Genomic DNA, 27,069 nt, shown 5'->3' on the forward strand with positions numbered 1-27,069 from the left:
TGTTCTGCAACAGCCTCACTGAAAATGCCATGGGTGTGAAAAACAGCAGATGGTTAATGGGGGTGGAAACCTATACAAATCGTTAGAGAAGCATGGAAAATTCATTGCTGGCTATAAAAGTCACTAGACAAGGGCAGCTGTAAACAGCTAGGTGAAAAGAGGAGGTAGGGACACGTGGTAGCTGCTCTGTATAGACTGCTGCTATTTCCTTCTCAGAACCCACCAGAAAAGTGCTGAAAGAATCACATGTGAACTGACCATAAGGTGCAACACTCCCACATATTAACACCAAGGTGGTTTTCCATTATGCTACAGTTTCCAGCTTTTAGCAGCACCTTGGATCTGATAATGGAATCGTGTAAGGACCCTGGAGGACACTTAAAAAGCAAAACCATTTGCTTTTTGTATGTTGTATATGCATAACTGTTAAACCCCAGCCAAGTGATTATCTTGATCTGTAACTGACATACCAACGTGCTGAGGATATGTGGAGTATACAACATTAAGCCAGGAGGCCAAGGTAGGAAAGAAAGGAAACTCAGTATGGCCCATCTTTCACTGCGCTCCTAACTTACAAAAGCCCAGACTCTCAGACTGCAAACACAAATTATGACATGCAATTAGATGACCAAGACAGGATTTTTTTTTCCTGTTTATCCCAACAGTTTACAGTATCTTTAAACAGCAGAGAGATATCTATTTCAATCAACTCAATGGGCATGAATAACCACCTTCTAAGGTATCTCACGATGACTTTTGCTTATGCTCAAAAAAGGTAGTTATTGCAGAAGTGGCAGAACAAGGAAAACTGAAGTTTGGCAAAGACAGAGTAGCAGATACAAGTCAGGGCAGGAAAGCAGCTAGAATGAAAACTGTGCCATCATTTTCATATGTTGTGACATTCTTCCTACCAGGGATTCCATCCTTCTGTATTTGGGACTGCCATCCCTGATTATGTTTTTTTTACAAGGGAGCCTTCTCCCTCTTTTAGCTTTCCATTGGCAGGCTGAAAAACTTTTCACCTCCAGTTTCATAAGTACCCTGTGGCTGAGCTCTCTTACATGTATCACGTCTGTCAAAAATCAGTGTCAGTGTAACAGGAAGGAAGAGGGACACTGGTATCTCTAAGAAACAATCTCTGCCACCAGAGGTTGGGGTTGGAGTCACTGTTTCTTCCTCCCCTCCATACATACTTCAGGCAGATGGCATTCATTTATCATACAAACACATCTGGCCATGTCAAAGGAGAACGTAAACAACTATAGTTAGAGAAATGAAACCGCAAATGCTTTTCAATTTTATTCTTACTGGGAGGGTAGTGGCATCCTGACATGTCACATCATCCAATGAAAACTGACAAGGACTTTATCAAGGCTCCTAGCTCACCTAGCATTTATGGTACTAAGTCTTGCAGTGATCTTGGCTTGGCTGTAGTGCTTTGTTCAGCCTGCAGACATGGCATTCCCAATTCCAGATAGTTTTGCTGGGTCGAGACCAAAGTAATCAGCACTAACAGAAAGGAAAAGTAATCAGATGCGAAACACAGAGACCATATGATGAACAATGTGTCAGGCTGGTACTGCACGGTATTTGTACAGACCAGTCAGAAATGGGTATTACAAATGGAGCTGGAAAATGGTAATAGTTAAAAACATGATCAAGTGTTTTTGATGGATTTCCTAGAAAAGAGAAAGTCTGTTCAGAAATAAATGTAACAGCCTCAAAACAAACCAAAATAAAATGTACCTAGTGATCTTTAAATCAACTTTTCCATTGGATAAATATATTTGAAATAGTTGTACAGTTCACAGTGGCATAAAGTTCTCTGATTGCTTGAGTGCTTGAAAATATCTCATCAGTAAAAAAATACCAGAGCTGGGGGAGGAAAACCCTCTCTCTGAATTCTGTACATGGGCAAATGCACAGGTTTTGGCAGGCATCAGGTCATTGGATCCACGGGAAACCAGCAGCATTGCAGGACTGCAGATCACAAGTCAGGGGATGGAGGATAAGAAGAATAGTAAGGCCCATTTTCCTGCAATGAGAACAGCATGAGCAGTTGAACAAAAGTCTTCTCCAATACACCTTGGTGCAATGGATGACAACACAGAGGCAGAAATAAACAGGTACTCCTGGCTTTGTCTTCCACGAGCACAGCGACTGCCACAATTCACCCAGGAGAGGACTGTGCTGGTAGTCAGGCAAAAATAGGCCTTGGTTTTGCCTCTGTTTTAAGCAAAAAGTGCAGGTTAAAATTGTGCCATTAAGCCAAAGCTGTGATGCAAGGAAGCCACAAATGCTAGCATAGCCAGTCACTCAAGACAAAGTTGCTTACACAGACACACAGCTCTGGCTATTACTTTGTAGTTACAGCACATCCTCTTTGGAATGATTTGGCCAATGCAAGCCATATTCATTCCACCATTTGGTTAGAGACCTGAGATGGTGAAGGGAAGAGGAGGAGGAACCAAGACAAAGGCAAGGCACCCTTCTACAGTTCCATTTCTCCCCACTGCTTCCCCCCACCCCCCCCTCCCCGCATGCTTGTTGGTATGTTGGACAGGGAAGATGAAACACAGTATTTGTTTTCGCAGTCAGTGTAAGGTAGATAGCAGGCATATAACATGCATATCTTGCCTACAGGGTCTTAGTGTGTTATGTTACAGTTCTTGGCTGAAGAAAGGTAGTCTGCCTTTTATGCACATAGGAGATTGCTCTACTGGGAAAGGAGTCTGCTTCTTAGCCAAGCCCTCTACTTGGACTGATGTAGAAAAAAAAAATTTTTTAAGAAAACTGTTACTCACAGAAGAACAACTAGACTCTCCAGGAACCCTCCCGTTCTTCTCCCCATTCTTAACGTGTGGAAGTCAGCCCCTTTAAAGCTCTTGCAGAGCAGAATGGGAGAAGCACAAGAACTACGTTTAGGAGCAAAGACTCATGCTTGCCACATGCAATCACTTACCCTGGCATCATACTCGAGGACGAAAGGGGGGAGATCAATCTGTTCTGGGGGTATGGCTGTGAATAACTGCTGAAGGCTTTCCACATAGTGGATTTTGTCCTTTAGCCCTGAGACTGTAAAGGTTGTGAAAAACCATGCTGAGACCTGAAAATAAACCCCAACAAAAACAAATTAAGATGGTGCTGTTTCAAAACCTTCAAGTTCAACATAATACTCCATAGTTAAACAGGCTTGAGTTAAACTTGAAACACTAATATCATGGCAATAACACAACAAGGTCAGGAAGTACACACCACTGACTGCTAGCAAGCACTGTCTTGAGAGCTTTCAAGCTAGTGTTTTCTGACTCCACACTCACTCGCCCCCAACCGCCAGTTTAAGGTCCCTTTCTACTGTACAAGAGTGACAGCTATTCTGCTATTTGTCTTCAAAAAAACATCAGTATAGTGGCACATTTTCACTTCCAGTTTAGCCAGCTCAGAATATGACCTATTTGACTCTAGATCTGACAGAAGCATTTTCAACCCTTTGCCTTCAAGTTTTCATAGAAAAGGCAACTTGAGGGAGAGAAAGAGAGAGACTTTCAGCTGTTCAAAGGTCCTATTTAAATCTCCTCTCTGCTTTGGGTTGGCTGAGTGAGTGTGTCCTTCTGTTTTATCACATTGCTTATCAAAGCCACATCAACTTTACAAAATATTACTTTAAGCATTCACACCTCTGTCTCTTTTGGATGTAAACAGGGTAAGGAATTTTTGTTTTGCAAAGGCCAGTGAGACACCACTGATACTTCTACAAGTTATTAAATATTCCTGTTTAGATTGACTGCACAAGCTTTTACGTTTCAACCCACCTTCTCCAAAATTAAGCACTGTATTATTTTAGTTTATTTCTTATGTAGTCTTTTCCTGGCAGACTAAAGGGAAAGAAGAAACCGTTCTACAGGTCACAAATGCTCATATTAGGGACCACTCACATGGTCCTGGGCAACCAGCTCTTGCTGACCCTGCTTGAGCAGGGGGGCTGGACCAGATGACCTCCAGAGGTTCCTTCCAACCTTGACCATTCTGTGGTTGTTTGATAGTTGTACTTTGACTGCAGTAAGTTAACAGAAAAGAAGCAACACCGCAAGAAAAGCCTTGAGGAAAGCTGGAGTTTCAAATAAACTAAAACTTCAGGTCAATAAAAGTGATTTGCCTGAATATAAGATTTAAAGAAAAAGTCAATACCTAAAAGCTGTCCTGGAATAACTACGCTGCCTCCTCAAAACAGCATATTTTCATGAGAAGGGAACAACGAAAAAGAGAAAAGGAGGTAGAGAACATTTAAGATTGGTTCATTATTTTAAGGGCAGAATTAGAGATGTATGTTAGCAGAGAGCCGGGAGACAGATTATTACTGACATCCATTATTTACTGTATTTTTCCAGCAAGACCTCTTATGAGTGCCACCGGATGACAGTTTAATGAGTGAAAAATACCCTCTCAATCCTGTACCAAAGTAGCATGCATTCCAAGGCATATTATGAATTACAATCATTAAACATAATTGCTATGGATGTTTAGTGTATAAAAGTCTAATAGGGAATATTTTTGCAGCCATCACGAAAACTGGTATTGGGAAAAGCGATTCCACCCGCCCCACCGCAGTATACAGGCCATTGTAGTTTGACACATCTTACCCAATAACACAGAAAAAAAAGGGAGGGGGGCAGAAGTGTTTCTAGAGTTTTTCTATTATCTCCATTCTCAATAATCACAGGTTATAGAAACAGTAATATGAGAGCAACCATTTCCTTATTGGTAAGAGGACACAGAACTTTAAATTAAACCAAATCCATGTTAATGCACTGAAAGCAGAATAAGTTATACCAGAGCAGTCAAAAAAAGTTAAAAATCTAGACGTCTGCTGAAGTTTTCCTTCATTTTTCTTGTCCTGCAGTTCTGAATCTGAACAAAAGGCTATCAAAGTCACTCTGCCAAGCTACAAAACCACAGGGTTGAAGTATCAGATGTCTTTCCCTCAAAAAACCAGCACAACATAGATAAAGTGTGTCACCAATCTCTTAATTAGGTCATACTCCAAAGAGAAACTTACTAAGATCTGGGAAATTTTATTACAATCAGGAGGATCTTGTGTAGAAAAAGCTAAGTGATTTGCAACAACCTTTATATTGGCATCTGATCTCCAGAAACTGCTTTTATGACTGTTACAGAAAAACAAGACAAAAATTGTTCATGATAAATACAAAGATTATGATGACTATGAATATCTAATTTGAGTATTCAGGTATGTTTCAGTTTCGAAACATTCTTGATTCACAGCCAAGTTACTACATTTATGAAAACAGAATTTCTCTGGGTGAGATTGTTTCAGATCCAGCCACTCACGCTTCAACTCAGAACGTGAGCTCTAAAAAGCTTCATTTGGAGAGCTCTCAGATGAGAGGAGCAGAGAGGATTCACACAAAAATGCCCCAAAGAGCCCTTTATATCTATAGCAATAACAATCAGAAGTACATTTACATGCAAGAGTACGAAGAAACTTGTGATAGCACTTCAAGGGTATCTTAATCTAAGGCCTGGTGGTGAAGTGTTCACACAGCAAGAGTTGCTGCCAGCCTAAAAAACCTGCTATTGCCTATGCTGCGATTTCATCACAAGGACGGTTACGTTTCAGCAGCACAAGAGAATCAAGTTCTTCACAGATCACAAGAACGCTCACATCAAAGCATGAATAAAGGCAGGATCAGTGTACAAAAATGGATTGTGCAGTGACACACGCTGCTTCAGTTACTCTGTGTTTTAGGATAACTGCTGAACCCTCCCTCCCTGCATACCAAACCCCATCTATTCTAGACAGGCAATTATTCTCAGAATATACCCAATTTAAAACAGTTTCATATCTAGAAAAAAAAAAGAATCATGATTGGCACCATAAAGTACATTGAGAACTATGCTTGTTTTCTAGGGGCACATGAGTTTCCAAGAGACATGATGAAAAGCTTCTTGATCCCTTTTAGCCCAGAAATAAGCAAAGCAACCCTAACAGATGGCAGCCATCCACTGTGCCAGGATTCAATACTGCTGTAAAATGGACAATTTATATCAGAGATTTAAGAATGAGATATATGTACAAGAGTGATGTGTTTGGGAAGCTGCATGAATGCACAAGCCTTCCTCCTGCATTTGAGACGGGGTATTTTCCACTACTCCTAGGGAAGGAAGTCAATGCTCCAAATAGGAAGATGAATGTGCCAAACATTTTTTTAAGATATTTGAGGCTTCTGAGCTAGCAATCTTCCAGGGGGACAACAGCCCTGAAATAGCCAAAAAAGAAGGGGAGAGAAAAATCATTCCCTCTTAGCAGCCACCTTCTCCACCACGACTTTCTGCTGCATATTCCCCATCATGTTTCAGAAGCTGATAGTCCCTGCAACAGCCAGCAGCAATCCCACTTGCCTTTCACAGTTAGAGAAAAGGCTTGCCAGAAAGACATGGACACACATCCTCTTTTGTCTCCAGCTGTGCTGCTAGAACAGGATACAAACCAGTTCCATTTCCAGCAAGTTAGAGAACTCTATGTCTCTCACCCTCCCTGCTTCCCACCAACTATCTGTTTGCCCCACAGATCTGGTGAGTCCCACCACATTTCCCAAATGGGCAGAGAACACGGCAACAGACTGGTGAACACGAGTTCTCATCTTCCAACAAAAAAAGGTTTCTCAACCAAATAGAAATGTATGTTAAGAGAGGAGGGGGATAAAGCGCTGCTGAGAATCTAAAACACTAGTACTTCCTAGCTTCAACTTTTCCACTCAACTGTGGGACTTTAGTAATGTTCTATGCCAGCTCCTATATTTTCAGGAGCATCAGAGCTGGAAGCTCTAATTCTAGCACTCAGACCTCAGATCTGTACCCTGTGGGAATAATTAATACCCTGACAGAAACTGGAAGGTATACTGTTGGGAAGCCTCAGTCTCGTCTACATAAAAACAAGGAAGCTCTAAGTCTCATGGTGTCCAGCTGTGCACATGCAAAGAAAGGACTCTTTGGAAATTTAGCAAAGAAATTCTTGCTGAATGTGTGCAAACAGATGTTTTTTCCAGGCGTATAATTTTCTCAAATTTGATCAATGTCAGCAAAAAGCAGAATAAACACAGAGGTTAATCTGATGTGAACACGGAGGATCACATTTTTAACTGTTTTAATAGGACAAACAAAAATTTTAGGAAGGGCTGTTGCTGTCACTTAGTTCATCTGAAGTACTCATACTGCTGCAATATGAGTAGTGTGTATGAAGTACAGAAGGGAGCAAGCTCCATTTTCTGTTGCCCCACACAGATCATAGCCAAGGATAGTATCTTACTGCTTGACAAGTTCAGTTTTTCATGTCCTGAAGGCTTAACAGGGCTTTTCTGCACTCCGTCACAAAGGCATTCTTCCCATCTTTCTTTGCTACTCTACGCTCTGTAATCCTGACTAATCTCATTGCTGCTTGACACACTGCCCTCACCAGGGCAGCTCTGTAAGTGATACGCAGCACACATGCAATGCCTCTTGTGGGGAAAGAAAAGTTGAAACATCCAGGAAATGAACTACACAAAAAAGAATTCCCAGAGTTTTTGGTCATGGTTTGTCACCCTGCCAACCAGACAGTAGGAAAAAGGACAAAATGTTTCTCTTTGAAAGGAACAAGATCCAAAGCTTCCACCTGTCTCTCAAAAGCACACGCAAAACAGGGCACAGACAGCTGCACCACATTGGGGTTCAGCTTATCACTAAGGCTGGAAGACTACAGCTAGATCAAAGATGGGGATGAATTTCAAGTTCTGACTGTGGATCCAGAAGATACTGCCTAATTTTGAAAGTCTTCTATGTACCTCCATGTTCTTCATACTGCAGTATTACATGCTACTCTGCCAACACCCAAAATACACTTTTCTTTTGTACTATTTACCTCACCTTTGAACGAAATGTTGGGTGGACAAAATACAGTGCCTTCAAGTTCCTCTTGTACCTGGTTTAGAGAAAGAAAAAATTCTTTAAAAGTGACTTGTAATTAACCTCACCTACACAACCCAACTGTCAAAACATAGATCATTTTGCTTAAGTGCCTGTGATGTAATTTTTCAAAGTTAGATCTAATATAAGGGCAGATACCAGAAAACTAAATGTAAGGGCGGGGGGAAGGGGGGGAGGCAGGAAGGCAGAATGATTATTTTTCAGGTAAAGACATCACAGCCTGCAGTCTTTTGCGTGGACACTGGAAGTTATGGACAAATTATGACTGCCAATGTTACCCAAGCCTCTTCTCTCACAACTAGCAACATACTTTTAACAAAGCCAGGCTCCAGAAACTCCACCTCTGGATAGAGACAGACAATACACCCAGTATGCTTCTCCAACAGCTCCAGAAGGGAGACTGCAGAGGACAGAACTTCCTGGTTTAATAGATGGTTTTGAGAAGGAAAGAAAACATATCTTCCTTCCTCTTGCCTTTGTTATTTATTTAGGTCTTTGTCCCAGCAAAACTCTCTCACAAATAAATGGGAAACCAGATACAGGGAATGACAAACATTTGCATAGCACAGAGGAAGACCAGACGGGGTTCTTCTCCTATTGACACTCACTTGGCATCAACAACATCATAGAGTTTCTTCAAGAAATTAGAGTCTAGTTGATTGTAATCATTTGTGAGCGTATGGAAGTACACCAGGACATATTCCTTCACTGCAATATGATCCATGACATGGATGAAATACAGAAGAGCCTGAGACAGAAAGAAATGAAATTTATATTTGCAAAGAACTCTTTCACAGTTGCATTACATCTTAATATGCTTCCTTTAATTCATGCACAAATCAGGAATCATGAGGCTGGGTGGCATTATGTTACAGCTACAAAAGCAAGGTGAACATTCCAAGTCTTCAACTTGACTGTAGTAACTTAGATGTCTTTTTTGTCTAGCTGACCTCACAGATGGAGATAAATTCTTGCTGTTTCCATGAAAAACTAATTTGACTCATTACATTTCACTCTTCATGTCTTGGCAGTTACAAAAGCAGGGCAAGTCTCTTTCTTCTTGAGAAGAAAAAGTAGTCCATGTTAGGGCTGTTTTTCTAAAAATAGTCCAGTTCCTCCTTGAAAAAAGCCACCCTAACTCACACAAAGCTTTATAAGGGAATACATTTTTATCTGCCTATAAAAATAGTTTCTATTTACTCTCTTTTAAGTCTTCTACAGATGTTTCTAGTATTAACACCAAATTACCCTTATAATCAGACTCTTACATCCCGAACGTTCACATTCAACCTACACAACTCTAGTTTTACAAAGCTTTACCTTTTCCATGTCTATCAATGTTACAGGGATATTCCTTCCAACCACCACCATTACTGTGCGGCCACAGTTATCTACACCTACAAAAGAAAGAAAAATATGTCTCTGAACTTCTCTCAGTCATGCCAGGTTTTGGAGTTGGTCCCTTTCAAACCAGGGAGAACCAGCCAAAGCTCAGAATTTCTGCAACACAGCTTGTTTTCATCTTAACAACAGAGGAAATACGCTTAGAGTTACTGTTCTCACTATACCAGTAGCTACTCTGATCCAAAAAAGTGTGCATCACATTCGAGAAACTTAAGTCTTAAGGACTGCAATTTTATGTTGCCTGTGTACTCCACATTTACCTAAATCTCAAGTAATAACATGGATTTTATTTATAAAAAACCCCTTCACTTGCAGTTCTACCACCAAAGCAAACTTCTTCCTAGAAACCAAACTCTGAAATCTAATGCACAGATTCCCAGAGCACGCCTTATGGACCCTCCTGCAGCCCACAGGCTCCTGCAGAGCCTTGTCTAAGGCAAACAGAAGAATTTAAAATCGCAGCTACTGAGCAGAAGGTATCACACAGCCTTGGTGTTGGCACAAAGATCAAGGTAAGTATCTGGATTTTTGGGAGGCCAAAGATATCCACCGAAGTGCTGAACAGACTTTCTCTGCAGAAACACAGCTATGCTTTTGAAAGCCTGACTACTTGCCTGTTTCTTCCTGTCATGGCGCAAAGTAGCAATAAGCCACTGGGACTATGGCAAGTTTTTACGTCCGAGTATGATGCTACCTAAGGAGTAAAAGCGAACTGAAGAGTACAGGTTCCCCATCTCTGCTTCCCAGGCTGCAAGGACCTCACAGCTATTATATTCCACTGAACTCTCCATTGGGTTGTTGAATCTCTCCCTCATCTCCCCATCTACTGAACTCAATGTTGCAAGATGTGCTGCCCATGGTACTCAGCCATTAGTACTAGGAGACACATACCGAGGAGAGCAACACAAACCTAACCTGAGGGAAATAAAGCAAGCCATTTTGTTCAAGCAAGCTGTATTAGAAGTTGCTTTGGTAACTGCTTATTCTCTACACTAATCATCTGAAAGCAAAATTCATTTCTTTGTAACAAAGGGGACTGAATTATCTCATACAGAGCACCTTATGCATTGGCTTAATCTAACAGTACTGATTTACATCTAAAGCTACAGATAATTCAGGATAGGCATGTATCCTCAGACTGTTAAAGCAGAGCAGTTTAGGAGTTTACCACACAGTCTTTCAAAGCCAATCAAGAGAGAATTCCTGCTTTACTGCAGAGATATTGCCTACTTCTTGGCCAGGCTTCTAGCTTAATAACATGACTTACTGTATACTCAAGTCCAAAGAAAATATTGTATTTTTATTTTGTATTTTTACTTTAAGACAATATACATCAGTCATCGGTACCTTGAACTTACCTGTCTGGTACAAGGCTTTAAGAGAAGCAATATCAGAGAGGTCTTCAGCTCTTGCCTGACACAGCCAGCGATTATAACTAGAAAGTTAAAAAACATCTGGTCAGATCTAATCCCCCTTTGGATTACCATTAGAAACCTGAAGAGGTATATGGGAAGGGAAAGACAAAAAAGCTCTTTCTGACTTAGCCCTCTCTCTAATGTTGTGGTTTTCTGACCTATGGAGCAACTATGAAGTTGTTAAAGAAAGAAGTGTTGGGGCAGGGGGGAAGATTTGAGTGTCTTAGTTACAGACCTCGCGATTTTCACTAGGGCAATGAATATGCACCAACTAGTAACTGTAGTGGCATTGCATTTGGGCTGAAAAGATTTCAGAATTTTTTTCCCTTTAAATACCTCAGCGTCAGTGTTTAAAAAATAGGAAAAAAATCTCTTTCGAAAGTCTAGAAGTCGAACACAACTACGCAGCAACCAGTGTCACATATGGATTCCCCCCCCGTTTGAACAGTGAACAACTTAGTGCCTCATCTGACAAAACAAGCCAAGCATCATGCCTCAAGAGGACTCCAGCATGGAACGGGTTTTAAGAAACTGATCATGCACATTGGGGGGGGGAGGAAGCCTCAGCATTCATTTATTTATCTTTCTGTTTTGAGAGACAGAAGAAAGATGTTTTGCTATCTGCCCAGAGCCTCAGGAGCAAGTGGGCAGTACTGAAAGCACGCCACTACAGAACATGGTGACTCAACAGTGACATCTTGTGGCAAGGAGATAAGGCAGCTGGTTGGAGGACCTGGGCATGCTAGTGGGTTCATCACTAGCTTCTCTTTTCCTCCTACTGCCCCTTCCCTTCTCCCTTCAGGCCAAAGAGGCTACCACAGCGATCCAGGGTGACACCAGGCTTTATCTGTATTTCCTTGCCAGAAGATTAGGCTTTACAGATAACAAAATCATCATAAGGGGTGGTCCTCTGAACAGCTAACTAACACAAAACATTGACACAGACAAGGAAATTCTCACTTCCTCTGATGCTGTTTTTGCAGTGCTGCCTCTGACAACTGTCCCTGAAGGATGAGGCGTCTCTGTTTATCAACGTCTCCTTCCATGCGGGCAAAAGCATGGGAACCAATGAAAGACAAATCTGCCTCCAGACCCTCTTCATCTGAAGCATCTGCAGTAGAAACAAAGGTAGTGTAAAATGTTCACGCTGCATACAAGACAGCAATGCTACTGCTGAATTACTATGTATTCATAGTATATGACTGTGAGCCAACCCAGTCATCACGCTACAAACCAACACAAAACCCCACAACGTACCATGACGTGGCTCTGATATCTCACCAGTACCACTGACAGATAATAGCATGCGATTGATCACTGCGGACTCCGTTAAAATGTTGGTTTGCCTGAAAACTAACTGGGCAAGTCCTAGTCATCAGCTTCTAACAAAGGGATAACTGTTAACTCTCTCAAAAAAACCTAAGTCTGGAGAGAGTGATTTGGGCTTTACAGTTGTCCTACTTGTCACAGGGGGAAAAATAAGTATGCAGATGGACAGATGCTGCAGCTTTATTCAGTTTAGAAGCTGCACTGTAGAAAGGGCTCACTTCTTTTTATATCATTGACACTGCTTGAACAGATGCTGTAGAACTGGTGGTAAACTGAATTTAGATATTTTTATACTATTGTTTAAAACATGACTGTGTGATGAAATACAAGAGCACAGGCTTGCTTGCTGGTAACATACCAGAATGCTCCACTAAACTTGATGTCATCAAGGAATATTACTAAGGCTTCTAGTACTACCTCTCTGGGCAATCTGGATGGGAACCAAGTTTCCCAGTTTTAGTGTGACATGCTATAGTAGCAATGGGACAAAAGTGCAGGATTCTGCTATACCCATTTGCTCCTACATATGCAAAACCACTAATTTCACGAATTATTAGCTAGTGGTTGAATGCCTCACACTGATCAGCCACAGCTGCAAATACCACTCTAACCAGCAGTTTGGACAGAGGGGGGAAAAAAAAAAAAAAAAAGATTGGAGTCTGATCAGCAGGAGTAGGTACATCAGGTATCAAACTGTGAACAGGAAACTTAAGTTGTCTGTATCCTCACTGCATATTCAGCCTTATTCCAATTGGCCACACAAAAGTAGAAAAACCTTTGAAACCCATTCCAAGTTATCTGCTTTTGATAGTTTAAGGCTTTGCCTGAAAAAGTGTAAAACTTTCACAGCACTGCTTAATAAATAAGGCAGAACATGCCAGCGATGCCCATTTATATATTAAATTCTTTTGCCATATGTATCTCACCTCCTCAACCCTGACATCTAGGCAACCTCTTTACAAACAGACTTCTTTCACTGAGCTTTGACAGCATTTCCCCAACATTGATCTCTGGGCTGATCTAGTTCTTCTATCTTTTAGGGAGTTTCTGCTAGTTTTCATTGAGCATCTACTAGTTTGATGCACATGCCGTATCAACAGAATCTTATCATTTGAGACAAGATTTGCTAATATATAAGCAACACTTTGCTAATATATAAGACAGACCATTAACAATAATGCCTTTTTAAGTTAGGGGCTGCACAAAATTCTGCAAAAAACCTGCAAAGGTCCTAATCGCTTTGGGAGAAAATTTGCAAAGGGAATGAACTACCCCACCTCTCCCTCCAAGAAAGAAAGACAGAACAACAGCTCTACTGCATCTCTAACCACATCACTCTACACAACAAGGCAGAAAGCAGAAGTTACTGCTGTGGAACACATGAAGCCAACAAGGCAGCTTGACAACTGTCTTCATTATAGCCTGCCTTGGGTGAGGTGGGATAGGAAAACATCCCTCTGCTTCCCATGTGCCTTTTCTGTTTTTCCATTGACTTTCACACAGAGATACTTATTCCAAAGTTCAGTTAAGAACTCACCATCCGGAACACCTGGCTTTTCAGTAATCCTGATCTGCCGCTCTGGTACTACAGGCTCGCCTTCCGCATTGCCAATATCTGCAGGGAGGTAAGGCAAGGATTGTATCTCTTCTTCCAACGATCTTGGAAAATATAGAGGCAGCAACTTCTGGTAAGTGGCCTACAAATAAGAAAAATGCGTGAAGGGTCTATCACGCATCCTTGCTCTTCAGTTAACACCTGCCCTTGTAGCAAGGACCTTCTCAGCAGTTTGGAGGCAAAATACCACTTCCCTCAATGGCTCATTTTGGGCTGTTACCTGGCAATAAAGGCAGATAACCTTGATAAAGGTTAACTTTTTTCTGCTACACCAGCACATGACCTTGAGAGGACTCTGCTTTAACCTGCATGAACTCAGGTAGATTGCAGATACTTTAGCTTTGTAATGAAGTTACAATACACATGAATGACAGACTTCAGCAAAGGCTGCTTACATTAAAATGCACCACTACACAGATCACCTTTAGTGATCTGACTGGGAAAAAAGAAGCAGCAATAACCAAGAGAAACCCTCTCCACATGGAGGAAAATAGTGAAAATCTCTACTGAACATTGTAATACTTCACCTGTTCTCTCAAACTCTCTCCAGCAGTTTTAGAACCCCCAACAAGTTAGTTATTTTCCTCATCCAAATGCCACAGAACCTGAACGCAGTGTGGGTGTTCTGCCCAGGAGCTGCTATTAGCAAGTCCGATATACAAGAGAAGTCAATATTCAAACTGCTAGCATCTGTCTGAACACAGATCATTAAATGTCAAGCTTGTTATTTCAACAGGCCAGTAAGCAAGGTTTAAGATGTTTGTAGGTGATCTGTGGACATGCTAAACTGGCCCTTTTAAAGCACAAGGGAAGCAGCATTGTGTAAAGGAGGAAATCTTGTATGAGGAATTTCCTTTCTGGCTGGCAGATACCATCCAGCACAACTGCATGCTATAACCTCTAGTATTGGTTCCTGTTCATGGCTCAGGAACATGGAAGCCAGAAATGGAAAGATTCTGAATATGTCCATAGTGACTGCTAAGAGCATAAACAGTACTGGAAAAGATGCTGTGCTAGTAGGAGACAGAAGGATACTGTGGGACCAAAAGTCTATGTGATTTGAAGGGGAAATCCGACTCCAGCTCTACAATACAGGAGTTCATACTGCTGCAGAGAAGATCAAACATGCCCATGAATTTTGGTGGAATGAAAATCAAGGAGATACCTCTTCAAGCTCAGAGACTGCAAACACCACCTTCTCCAAAGTCTCTCCATGAATCTCCAGGAACCTTCTAACTGTGCCTGCAAGGAAGAAGATTAAATGTAGTTAGCAAAACAGGAGGAGAAATTTACACACATGACAACAAGTGAGGAAGTCAACAGTGTGCAGAATAGAGAGACACATCTCTTTCCTCATACAAAGTAGCTCCACAGGCTGTATGCAAGTGTGGATTAAGTGGTAGTTTAACACACCAAATGGGTTGTTGGCCATATTGGAAATTCCATCTCCACTCTCATTTTAGAGATAGATACAAAAAGAGAAAAAGTCTCTCTCTGATTTTAGCTTACTAGGTATTCCTCAGTCTGTGGAATGGGATTCCATGGACCTGCAAAATCAAGCCAAATCCTTCCTTTACAGAGTCCTGTGCAAATTGCCAAAACCAGACATTCCTAGAACAAGTCATTGTGCCCTAAGTTATCAGGAAAGCAAGATGATAAGCAAGCTACAGCAGAAGCTGGTACAAGACAGAGTCAGCCACACAAAACCTCTGGGGTCAGCTATGCCAAAGAGGCATATAAAAATTATATTTGTAAATCATGAGAGAATTTATTTCCTCTATTACTTTTTTTGGACTCCCCCAAAGCTTTAGCATAATACAGGGACACAGTCAAGTTCCTAAGCATTTGCAGCTGAGGGGAGAAAAATGTTTTGTAACCAAGCTCCGAGTCAGACATATCCTTGTACAGATGAGGTCCTTGAGCTGCAAAAATCTTGACATGTCAGGATTTTCAAGTGCTTTCCTGTCAGACTGCCAAGAGAGAAAGTGTCCAAACAAATAGGTTGGTCTAGCAATATTTTATTAAGTAGCATATAGCCCTACAGAGACAACAGAAGAGAGCAATAAAGGAAAGAAGTCTACTCTACAGAGAGTACATTAGTGTGAGTTCTTCAAGAAACAGCAGAGGAAAAAGAGCTATTTTCAAATGCTTCCTGTATAGAAATTAATATGTAATTCAGTTGACCTGCAACACTACTTTACGGGACAAATGCAGTCGTGCGGTTCCACAGCAAACAGTTTTCTGAATCTATGTGAGCAGATGTTTTCACATGTCTACTCAACAGGCAGATAGCAGAGAAAACAACGGACTTGTTTCTCCAATGTCAGCACCTCTGCTAAACAGAGGGTAAGAAAGATTTCTCCAGTCAACTTGCACAGCAAGAAGAAAACACATTCCTTCCATCTGCAACAACTTTCCTATTGTGCAGGATTACCATGCAGGAAGGTCCAGGGACTGAGTGGTGGTGGAAAGCAGACAGGAGCAAGCCAATAGAAGTGAAAAAGTCAAAAGAGAAGAGAACCAGGCAAGTATATAATATTCTTCTCTGAGAACTTTTCTATTCTTTAAGTATTTTCAGCCTAGGAAATTTTCGGATTTGTTTTTAGTAGCCTTCATTTTTTTTCTTTAATACAGTTTCCTCTTGAACCCAAACAAGTTTGAAAACTTTTAGCATCTACAATGCTTTTTGTTAAGAAGTTCCATAAAACAAATAGTGTAAGCAAAAGAACCATTTCCCCCTGTTTGTTCTGAACCTGATTCATACTAGCATTGTTTGAAGGTTCTTATTTTGGGAGACAGTGAACAGCTGATTCCTATTCACCACTTCCATGCCACTCATGAGTTTATAGACATCTATCACACTCCCTTCAAGTTCAGCGTATTCCAGTGTGAAAAAGACTTTAGCTTACTTAGCTATTTCTTGCCTTTCCCTATTCTTGTTGACCTCCTCAACTTCTAGTTCTACTATTTTTTTTTTTTGAATGTGCAGCTTTAAAGGGTGGACAAAACACAGATTTATAGCATAACATTCTTCATTTTGTTGTGTCTTACTCAGCTTGCTGTTTTGAATTCCAGTGAGCTGCTGTTTTCATGGAACTATTATAATATCAAGATTTTGCTTCCTAGGATTACCACATCATCTTGCATGTGAAGGCAGAAGCATATCACTTTACATTTGGATACGCTGATGACATTAAAATGGCAGATGGAATTCACTCTGTTGCTTGAGGTCTGTCTACAGCTATTCAACAATAAGGCCTCATCTTTGCTATTCTGAACAATTTCTATTACCAGCAAACTCTCTCACCTCACTGTTCAGCATCTTTTCCAGGTTATTAGTTAATATATTGAAGATTGCAAGTTCCAGCACAGATTCTCATGGATCTTTACTGATGACCTCTGAACAGACAAAGGATCATTTATTTTTATCCTCCATTTCCTGATCAACCATGGAAGGCCTTGCCTTTTTACAGCCTCTAACAAACTACAGCCCCCTAAAAAAGGTTTCCCCATATCAACAGCAGTCTGTCAGAGGTAAGCAATCTGCTGGATACTGCCATCCAGTTTATGTCACTTTCCAACAAACTTACGCAGTGCTATGTGGGTTGCATCCTCCAAGGGGTAGCATCTTTTCAGAGAGTTAATGACACAAAATCCTACAGAGCACATTGCCTGTTCCCTGAAATCCAGAAAAAGAGAAACAAATGAATAGACTGTCAGATGAGAAAAATGTCTGTCAGTACAGTAGATAACACAAGTACTTTCTTTCCCCTGCCTCTATGCAGCAGCAATCCTCTTTCAGGTTTTTGCAGAAGGATTCTTTCCTGGCGAGATGTATACATACCACCATTAAGCACAGCAGGAGCGAACCATTAATGATTCCACACTGTTTCCTCTTGTGTTTGTTCTCAGATTTCTCCTTCTACCTCAGCTATGTTGTTCCTGCAGTTTCTCATCTCCTGAATGAAGAAGTTCTTCCCTCAAGCTCCCTGCAATCCTTTCCAAAATACTTTCCTTCCTGTATAGGATTGACAGTGAGGAGAAGGAGGGGAAAAGAAGGTACTCTTTATTGTAAACATTCTCCTGTTCCTCCACCTGACCTATCACTTGTTTTGTTAGAGGTCTAGACACAGACCAAGGTGGCTTACTCAATCCTAGGTATGATTAGACAATCATTGGCATGGAGTTATACATACTTTAAGATCAGTAAGTTGCTTCCAGCACAGAGCCACATTTTCAGAAGAGTAAAGCAGAGGTATTGCCAACAGTCATCAGAAGAGTTTGAGCAAGCTCAGAGTTGGTAGACAATTTCACAAGCGTCAAAAGTTACTCTAGAGAATAGATTGACTGAAAGGCATTCAGAATTCAGTAAGCAGAACTATTAGAATTTTTAAATTGTTTTTAACATGTTTAAATTCAGGCCTGACTTTGCTTGTTACTTCTGAGGCAGAAGAAAACTGGCACATACTAGAAACCTTAGCTGTAATCTTGATTATGAAATGGTTACTACTGCACTGTAATGCACAGTCCAGACTTGGAAGAATTGATCTTCCCAACCCTAAGAAATTGTTAAGTATATCTTCTGACATTGCTCTTGTTCAGGTATTTTTTGTGACTGCTACCATTACAAAAGCCATCACAGGAGAAGAACAGAATACATGAAAGAACACAGAAAAACAGAAAGGAAAAAACCTGTTAGCTAAAAGGAAGTAGAAAATACCACAGATGAAAGAGGAAAACCTACAAACCCATCTGCAGCAACTGTGGATTTAGAAATAACCTTGCACCCTGACTCAGAGTTTTAGATGGCTGTTGTATGAAGGCAGGGAGGCCAAATATATGAACTGATACAGCAGTCAGATCTGCCTGTGGGTATGTCCGTGTGGCTGCAGAGACACGTGAAGCTGCTGCTTGAGCAAGCTCATTTAAAGCTTTTTGCAGCATGGAATCTAATGCAATTATTAATGCTGCTTCTCCTCAGAGTAACTGAATGCTGCACAGCTCTAGCTACACTGTTTCAGGACTTGAACCAGCTCAGGTCTCTCTGCACATTTTATCTACACCGCAACACAGATAAAAGGCATGAAGTATATCATGAAGCCACTAACGTTCTTGTGTCCTTAACAAAATCCAGTATACATAAGAAGATATTCACAACCATTTGGCCTCTGTGCAGATCTGAGTATCTAGAACAGATGTGCCACGGATGGCAAACCCTCATGTAAGTTGTCGTCTGCTTACTTCGCGAGCTGCAGGACATTGCGGTAACAGCTGTATAGAGAACTCTCAGCTGCTGTGCGATACCGGCTTTTGTATTTGGGTCCCACTGTGTGAATGATGAAACGTGCAGCCAAATTAAATCCTTTGGTGAGTTTAGCCTCGCCTGTCCTGCACCCTGAAAAAAATAAACACAAGGACAAATGCCAATGTCATGATAGGAAAGCTAGAAGTATTCAAGCCCTTGATTTCCTCCAGAGTCAGACAACTCCACTTCATATACAGAAGTCAGTGGTTTAGACATCAAATGTTAAGGATAGTATTCTATCTTATAACAGCTGCTTAGTATCACCTAGTCAGGTTGAGGATATGAAAGCTGTGCTCATTCCTCTCAATTTTAAAAGTATGCATACAAGGACAAACCAGAAATTGCTAGAAATGCTGTCTTAATTGCACTGCTTATTATGCTACATACAGAGCCAAAGGGAGACATGATTTAACAATGTGCAGAGAACTGATGCACAAATATGCTATACAACCAGCAATAAAAAGTCCTTCTGAATTTAACAACTTGGTTTGGGGAGACCGCTTTTTGGATAAAAGGACTACAAGTCTCCTGAATCAAACCTACCAGCTGTTGGCAAAGCTATTAAAAATGAATAGATCAAGCACTTGTTTCATCTACGCTCCCAAACAAGGTAGCTTGCTTTGTTTTGCAAGTTTCTTCACATCCACAAGGCGGAAGTATGATTCTCATGGAGATCATACTTTCTTGACAGACTAGGTGTCTAGTCTCAAGGCAAAGAAGTTCAAGCAACACTTTTAATTGTTCTGTTCACAGCACCCTCCAGTTACATACTCTAGGATCATTTACTGCATGCTAGCACACTTTACATCTTTACCTCTTTTTGGTTTTGACTGTTCTTTGGCTATCCCCTGGAAGTTACTCATACTTAATTCCTGTAATTTTTCGCAAGCAAAATCAGTTTGTCAGACCCTATCCATAGACCTCTCTATTCCCTTCAGTTTGTCAATACATTTCTGATAATGAAAAATCCAGGAACAGCTACTGTGTTTGAAGTCTGTTTTTTCTTCAGCACCTGGAAGAGTCTGCTAACTCTCCCCTTCTTCACCCAGATCTAGTCCGCTCCAGTTCTGGACAGCTGAAGAAGTACTTCTAGTCTTTCTCTTTCCCTGCCCTTAAAGATAAGCATTTTCCACCTTCTTCCTTCTGCTTGTACAACTGCACTTCAGCTTTCTGATCTGGCTGAAAACTAATACTTTCACTGGATTAGCTTTCAACCTGATCTTATAGGTTGCTAGTGCCCATGAAAAGGAATGAGACGTGAACAAGTGGCTGCGACCACCCTTCTGGCAGCAGCACCACAGTACCTTGGCTTAAGTCAATCATCAAGCTGCCCACTGAATAGGAGCATTCACCTCTCCCACTCCACTCTGTTCCTCGTGGTGTTCACGCAGGCTATCAGCATGCATGAAAGCATATTTTATGGCAAGAGACATTCCAGGTTGAGAATCTCTCTTACTCAAAACTTTAAGCATGTCTTTTTAATGGCAACAACATGTTGCCTTTAAGCCAATATCTTGTAAACTTTTTGATCCAATAAATCACATCATTAGCTTCTATAGACCTCCTTTTTTGTTCTGGGTTAATCAGAAAGAATATAACAGCATACTAAAACTAAGCATACTCTTCTGAATTACTGCACATCCTCTAAGACACCTCAGCTCAAGAGAGCAACTAAATAAACACAATATGGAAAAAGTAGAAGCTAAACCCGAAACACTTAATATATCAGATATCAAGTTTCTCTTCTTCCTCTGTGGTACATCCAAGTCACGCAACTTGAAAAAAGCAAGCAAAGGCCTGTAGGAAAAATTGTCTTGTGAAAAGGAATGAAGCAAGTTTGGCTGAGGTATAGTTGTGAATTCAGTAGGGAAACTAATAAATTCAGACAACCAGATGTAGCATCAGTAATCTCTAACTACACTTACATCACACTTAGTACTTCCCAATGCCTTCTGCCTGGAGATCTCTACAAAATTTATAAAACTAAAATGAGCAGCAAGTATTATTCTGATTTTAAGATACAGGGTGAGGTGAGCTAGTACAGTGAGCTGCGCAGGTCAAGGTCTGTGGCAAAACTGGGAACAAAGTCAAGATCTTATTTTTTATCCAATGAGATTTCAAATATTAGAACAGCTTCTCTCCAAGTTTAAAATGGAAAGTCTGAATCCTCCATATAAAGTGTGCAGCAGAGAAAAAGTCTTACTGGAGTTGGAAGACTACTATGTATTGCTGTTACAGAAGGTCTTTATTAGACTGCAACAAGTATGTGTTGATAGGCAAGCATATATCAATAGCGCTTCATTTGCAAGCCTGTACCCTTGGCTGTAGTATTTCTGTGTTAATCAAACTACACGTTGTTCCCAGGAACGCACAAGTTAGCTGAGCATTAAAGCAAGCACAGGCCTTCGAAAGGTCAGCATGTCACATGCTTTAAGATCACGATTTTTCTTGGAGTCTATGAAACATGAACATATACCAAGCAGTAGGAATAGAGGAGGAGAGAACTAACTGAAAATCACCACTGCACCATTTTACAGCTTTAGAGCAAAGAGCATACATTTTCACCTCTTCCTGAGAACATTCTCCTATGAAAAAAGTTGAAAGTCAAATGTTTTGGAAACAAACATGGGAAATGCAATGGGAAAGAGCGCAAAAAGGAGGCAGAGGTGACAAAGAATCATAAACTAATTTCTTAACTAAGCTCCCTTCCACTTCTGCTACCATGAAAGACACATTAAAACACATTAAGGGTGCACAAAAGCCAAAGCTGTAACCCAGCCTCTCCTCCCTCCCCCATGCAACACACCAGTAGAGTGTCACAGAAGACCTGATTTCTGAAAAGCTCGTGTCACAAGATTAAAAGGAAACTATCATGTTTAGGGAGTCATGAACCTGCAGAATGCATTACAGAGAGAACACATCAGTGTCATCACAGGGATGGAGGATGCAAAACTACATAAAACTCAGTATGGTAAACGGGAATTTAAGAAGCTAAGCCCAACTTTTACAAATAAGTCCCTACAGAGCTGACAGATCTCAAATTTTAAGGACTCCCTGAAATGTTGTCCCTCTCTTCCCACCTCACAGTGCACACAAGAAACCCAAGTTTATTTGAGAAGAGTTCTGGTGTACATAGCAGGGTCCTAACTATTCTATAACATCTGCTGTATTTTAACAGTTGTTTCCACCCAAAGAACACACTGACTTTTCCCTCTCCTATGAAATGGTTACTCTTCCTCCTGTTTTACTTCCAGGTTACTCACAAAAAGCAAGCTGAATCAGCAAAATATGATTTTATAAAAACAGAGGATGTCTATTCAACTGTAGTTTAAGCTACTGGGAGTTTGTATTAGAAATATTACGGGTCTTCTATCTGTTTTGTTACTACACGATAAGGGGACAGAGCTGTTACCCAGGAGAGTGAGCAGTACTACTCAGGGATCAGTTGGGTCTCAAAATTCAGCTCAATACCATAGTTACTAGAAATGTGAATTCTGAACTGCAAACTATATCAGACTTCTGTATAACCTTGGATAACTATAAACTCTTTGTTCCTCACACACAAAATAAGGAAAGTCTTCATCTAACAGGGACTGGAAATAAAGCTGAGCATTTGTAAATTTCACTATCAGCCATAAACCCTGTTAATAAAGAATCCAGGTAAAGCAAATCTCATCCATTTCCAGAATAGCCTTCCATTAAGGATGGTCTTGTAACTTTCTAATAAAACCTTCTGTTGTGCAGAAGAGGCAAATGAACTGAACAATTTAAGTAGTCACTAAGACTTTATTTAGACATGCGGTGCTTTATCATTCCATCTATTATTGCCATTGTTTCCTGAAAGACTGTGTGTATATTAATAGCCTGAAAGAAGATACACAAAGTGTATATTAGAACCCACTTAATTTCTGCAATGGTGAACTTCAGTTCCTGTCTTCTACAGTGTATGCACACTGAACAGGATAAAAGCAAAATCTGAAGATGTACAAGACTGGCCCCTCAAGTAAAAGTTCTGATAAGCTAACTACTCTAATTGGCTTCAGATAACAATGGGAATTATTGTATCACAAAGGGCTCAGCAACTCATCTGCCACAGATCTTCAATGATCTGTAACCTGAATGGCAAAAGAGAAGAGAGTAGATTGGCAGGCATTTCTTCCATTTATTTCACATTAACACCAGATGTTGGCGGGGGGGGGAGCTATACCTCGATTTTAGTTTGTGCCCAAATCCTGATGCTTTGTACTATGCAAGGACAGTAGATTTCAATACGATAAAAACATCTCCAGCCACTTACCTTTGAGCTTCTGGAGTTCATCTCTCAGGTCAGGCCCAGCATGCATGAATATACTTTCAGATACTGGATTCTTATCAGTGAGAGACTCATTACTGGTATTTACTATGGCTGTGCAGTTCAATAATGCTACATCTCCTTTCCTGAGGAAACAAGGAAACAGTTTATTGCAGGCTAAATGTAAGATTAAGCAGGATGTTCTCAAATAAGTGCTGACAAGCAAGGAAATGCCAAGTTAAAGGAAAAGCATTAACAATACTCCAGGGCCCACATAGTGTAGCGTACCGTGACATGCTCACCATGCAGAATCATCCTTTGCCTCTAACTGATGAGGAAAGATCGCATGCAACCCATCATTTCCTTAAAAACTCCCAGCCTCAACAGTAACTTAGTGATGTATGTAGAAAAGACAGTGTTGTAGTTGTACATAAGGCAGTTTAACCAGCAGAACATATGAAGCAGCGTGCTAAACTGATGGAGTGTAATGTGTTCCAAAAAAACATATATTCTCTCTGGAGATAAGAGGACAGTCCTTGTGGTGTATTAATTTCAAAACTTCAACAATTTTTTCAATTTTTTTTTTTTTGTTTGCATACACACTATTCAGGGCACATTACTGCTGCTGCTCTTCCTCAGTCCACTGAGGATCTAGAGTAACACTGCAGCTACACAAGTTTTCATTGCTTTTGTTCCGAAATTGTGAACCCGCAATTTGATCACGTTCATTCTGCTGTTCAAGGATCAGACATGCAGAAGATAAACAAAGCAGAGATGCATAAGAGACAATGGAGGAGCAGAACTCTGACCTGCTTTTTGTCACAGCAGCCATTAGAGATTTTGGGATCAAAGAGCATAGGAAGGGAAATAAAGATTCCCACACACAGGGAAAGATTCAAATAACAGTTGAAATTGCACACATTTATTACACCCAAGCCAAGTCATAAGAGATGTTTAACCTTTTACTTCTCTCTTTCTTTACTTAATCAGGTTCAGGAAATCCATTAACAGTCCTATTTCCTTCATGTATTAACCAGAAAGAGGTTCAGGCTGATCCCTCAATCTGTGTCCCTGAGAAATCCTTCTCTCTTCACATTGATTAATAAAGAGTTACTCACCTAGAGAGCAGGTTCAAGTATCTGAGTTACAGGAAAGAAAAACTGATGGAGTAAGTTCACCTCAGCACACTGTACTTTATCAATAGATTTTGGTAGAAAAACACGGAGATAGAAAACAGAATGGGGGGTGGGGTGGAGGGGGGGGGTGGGGGAAGCCCGAAGCAAGCCACAAGAACCACATGAAAGAAAGAAATACTGATCTAAACCAGAAAAGTGAAAGCAGAATAAAGCCAGTAAAGAAAGAAAAAAGCTAGTAGACGGCAAGCATATTTTTTAAAAATTTAAAAAATTGTATTAAAGTGCCCAATTAGGTTTTGATATTAAGCATACAGTATGACAGTAGGAAGTACAGCTCCAGTCTGCTGCATCAAGGAATGCCTAGGAACACGCAATTTATAACCTATGGTAGAGCAAAATCTCAGACTTGCAGATTTACAGTGAACAAAAAGACTATTTTCTTCCCAGATCTGTAATGTTTCATTCAAGAAAAGAGGGTTTAAAGGCTTTATTCTAGAGCAGTGATCGTTATATAAGGCTATCAGATCCTGCAGTAAATGGAGAAGTGATGACAAACACACTAGAGCCACATAGAACTTACCATAAGATTATTTTTGCATTAATGTCTTTCCTGTATGGAAAAGGTGATCTAACATCAACTTGAGCTTTTTCAACAGGATTTTGGTGAGAGTCCAGCTGCTTAGCCTCATAGGCATCAGTCCAGCCTGGCAGACTGTCAACATCCACAAATTGGGAAGGAGCACCCAAGGGATCCATGGAATGGAAACAACAACAACTCCTTCCCTCTGCTAACTTGTCACACTCCAATTCTCACTGGAGTCTTCCAGGTGCTTTAAAGGAAGAAAACCAAACCAGGTCACCAGCTGTTCATTAAAAGTAATTCCTGTGCAGCCAGACCTTTCACAAGACTGCAATGCAATTACAGCTAGCAGAAAACAGAAATACAGATTTGCCACTCAACCACTCCCTCTTTCTGTTTTGTTATCTGTATGCAAAAAGGCAATGCAAATACTTGCAGTAAGACAAACCTTTTCTAATAGTGCAAGATGAAAACACCTTCTCTATTAAATTGGTCTAACTGGCTTGTGATCTTGCGTTTTGAAAATGCTGAAAACAAATTCCCAAGTGTATAGAAAGGACCTTAGTCTTTCTGCAAATGATTATTTCTTTATCTAAACAAAAAGCAAATTTGTAGCAGGGTATGTATAATCTGTCCCTTCAGAAATTTTGGTCTAGCCCTGGGTCATACTTTAAAAAAAAAAACAAACACCAAACCAAAAGAAAATACACAACCTCCCAAACCACCACAATCCCAAACCCCAAAAACCCTAAACGCAAAAAAACCCCTTACAAACAAACCAATGAAAACATCCTCCCTCCCCCCAAATCGTACAACCCTTGCAGTTCAGTGAATTCTGAAGCACTGCAAATAAGACTTACAGTTGCTTACTTCTTACAGTCATGCACTTAGGCACAAAACCCCTTCACCCAAATAGGTTTTGCAAGAAAGAGAGCAAAGTTGTGAATTTGAATGCTGGCCCAATGAACTTGCAGACTGAACTCTGCCATCTGACTTTTTTTTTTTTTTTTAAAGGCTGAGATGACACTGGTTGCTAGATTAAGACTCAAACTCGCTGAAACATACTGTTCAATTGCCAGCACATAACACCTAGGCTACTACACTTTCATTGTAACTACTAAACCATACTAGTGAATAAAGCTAGCACAAACGCACTCACATAAGCAACTTCAGTTTGCCATGCACACACCTACTATTTAACCTTTTTCACAGGTTCATAATCGATAATAATTTTGTAAAGACAGCATCCACAAATGGTAATTCTGAAACATGAATTATGAGGTATATTCATTAGCTAGGAAAAAAACCCAAAACAACCAAACATCCAAACTCAAACTGAGGTGTAATAAAGGCTGACACTAGGACAAAGATAGCCCTAAGAGCATCTAAATAAGATTTTTGCCACAAAGAGCTGGGAGAAAGGCAGTGAACAAGAAGATAAGAGCGGTTAGACTGGCTCCAACCAAAAGCTCATCTACAACGGTGTCTTCCCTCTGATGAACAGCCAAAAATAGGGGCCTAAGTACGACAGCGAGAGGCAGGCAGAAGAAGAGGGGTGCACACAAGCTCCTCCTGGATATCCCCCCCCGCCCCCCATTTGTTGCCCGGGGGCCTCCTGCGGCAGAGGCGGCCCCTGCGGGGATGACAGGCTCGCAAGGCGGAACAAAGCGCTGCGAGCGGGACTAGAGGCCCCCAAAGCCCTCGGGCGAGGATGTCGTGCCCCTGCCCGCGAGGAGGGCGCTGTCTCTCCCACCTCTTGCAACCCACCGCCCGCACCCGGGCTGCCGGTAACCAGCACCGCCGGGGGCGAGGCCGGCGAACGGTCAGCTGCTCCATCCCACACCCCCCCCCCCGCTCCACCCAGCCCCTATCAGGGCGGAACCGCCGCCGCCCAGAGCGGCCGCGCAGTAACTCACGGGCAGGCCGCGCCGCCGCCGCTACCAGCCCCGCCCGGCCAGAGGGTCTCGGTCGGCGCCGGTTTGGCGACATCACCCAGAAAAGCGGAGCCGCT

The 27,069-nt window shown here is 41.1% G+C and overlaps 1 protein-coding gene across 1 annotated transcript; it reads right to left on the minus strand.

Annotated features, from left to right (window-relative positions):
- Positions 1-27,033, minus strand: GDAP2 (ganglioside induced differentiation associated protein 2). The gene is made up of 14 exons (XM_050913766.1): positions 26,975-27,033; positions 25,059-25,308; positions 23,349-23,488; positions 18,988-19,141; positions 17,337-17,425; positions 14,912-14,988; positions 13,669-13,828; positions 11,763-11,913; positions 10,746-10,822; positions 9,304-9,380; positions 8,592-8,731; positions 7,924-7,978; positions 2,963-3,106; positions 1-2,035 (listed from the first exon to the last, which is right to left on the minus strand). Exons 2-14 carry the CDS (start codon positions 25,232-25,234, stop codon positions 1,988-1,990), a joined length of 1,488 nt encoding a protein of 495 aa, XP_050769723.1. The 5' UTR covers positions 25,235-25,308; positions 26,975-27,033; the 3' UTR covers positions 1-1,987.
- Positions 27,034-27,069: the final 36 nt, after the last annotated feature.

This window comes from Gymnogyps californianus, chromosome 1 (assembly GCF_018139145.2).
Source record: "Gymnogyps californianus isolate 813 chromosome 1, ASM1813914v2, whole genome shotgun sequence".
In the NCBI taxonomy this organism is placed as follows: domain Eukaryota; kingdom Metazoa; phylum Chordata; class Aves; order Accipitriformes; family Cathartidae; genus Gymnogyps; species Gymnogyps californianus.

Bases quoted from the DNA above. Each gene is read 5' to 3' on its own strand.
- GDAP2 (XM_050913766.1), bottom strand. From the start codon at position 25,234: ATGGATCCCTTGGGTGCTCCTTCCCAATTTGTGGATGTTGACAGTCTG. The intron at 8,732-9,303 runs GTAAAGCTTTGT...TTTCTGTCTCAG, and splicing joins CATTGATAGACATGGAAAAG to GCTCTTCTGTATTTCATCCA. The intron at 7,979-8,591 runs GTGAGTGTCAAT...TCTCTAAACCAG, and splicing joins TATGATGTTGTTGATGCCAA to GTACAAGAGGAACTTGAAGG.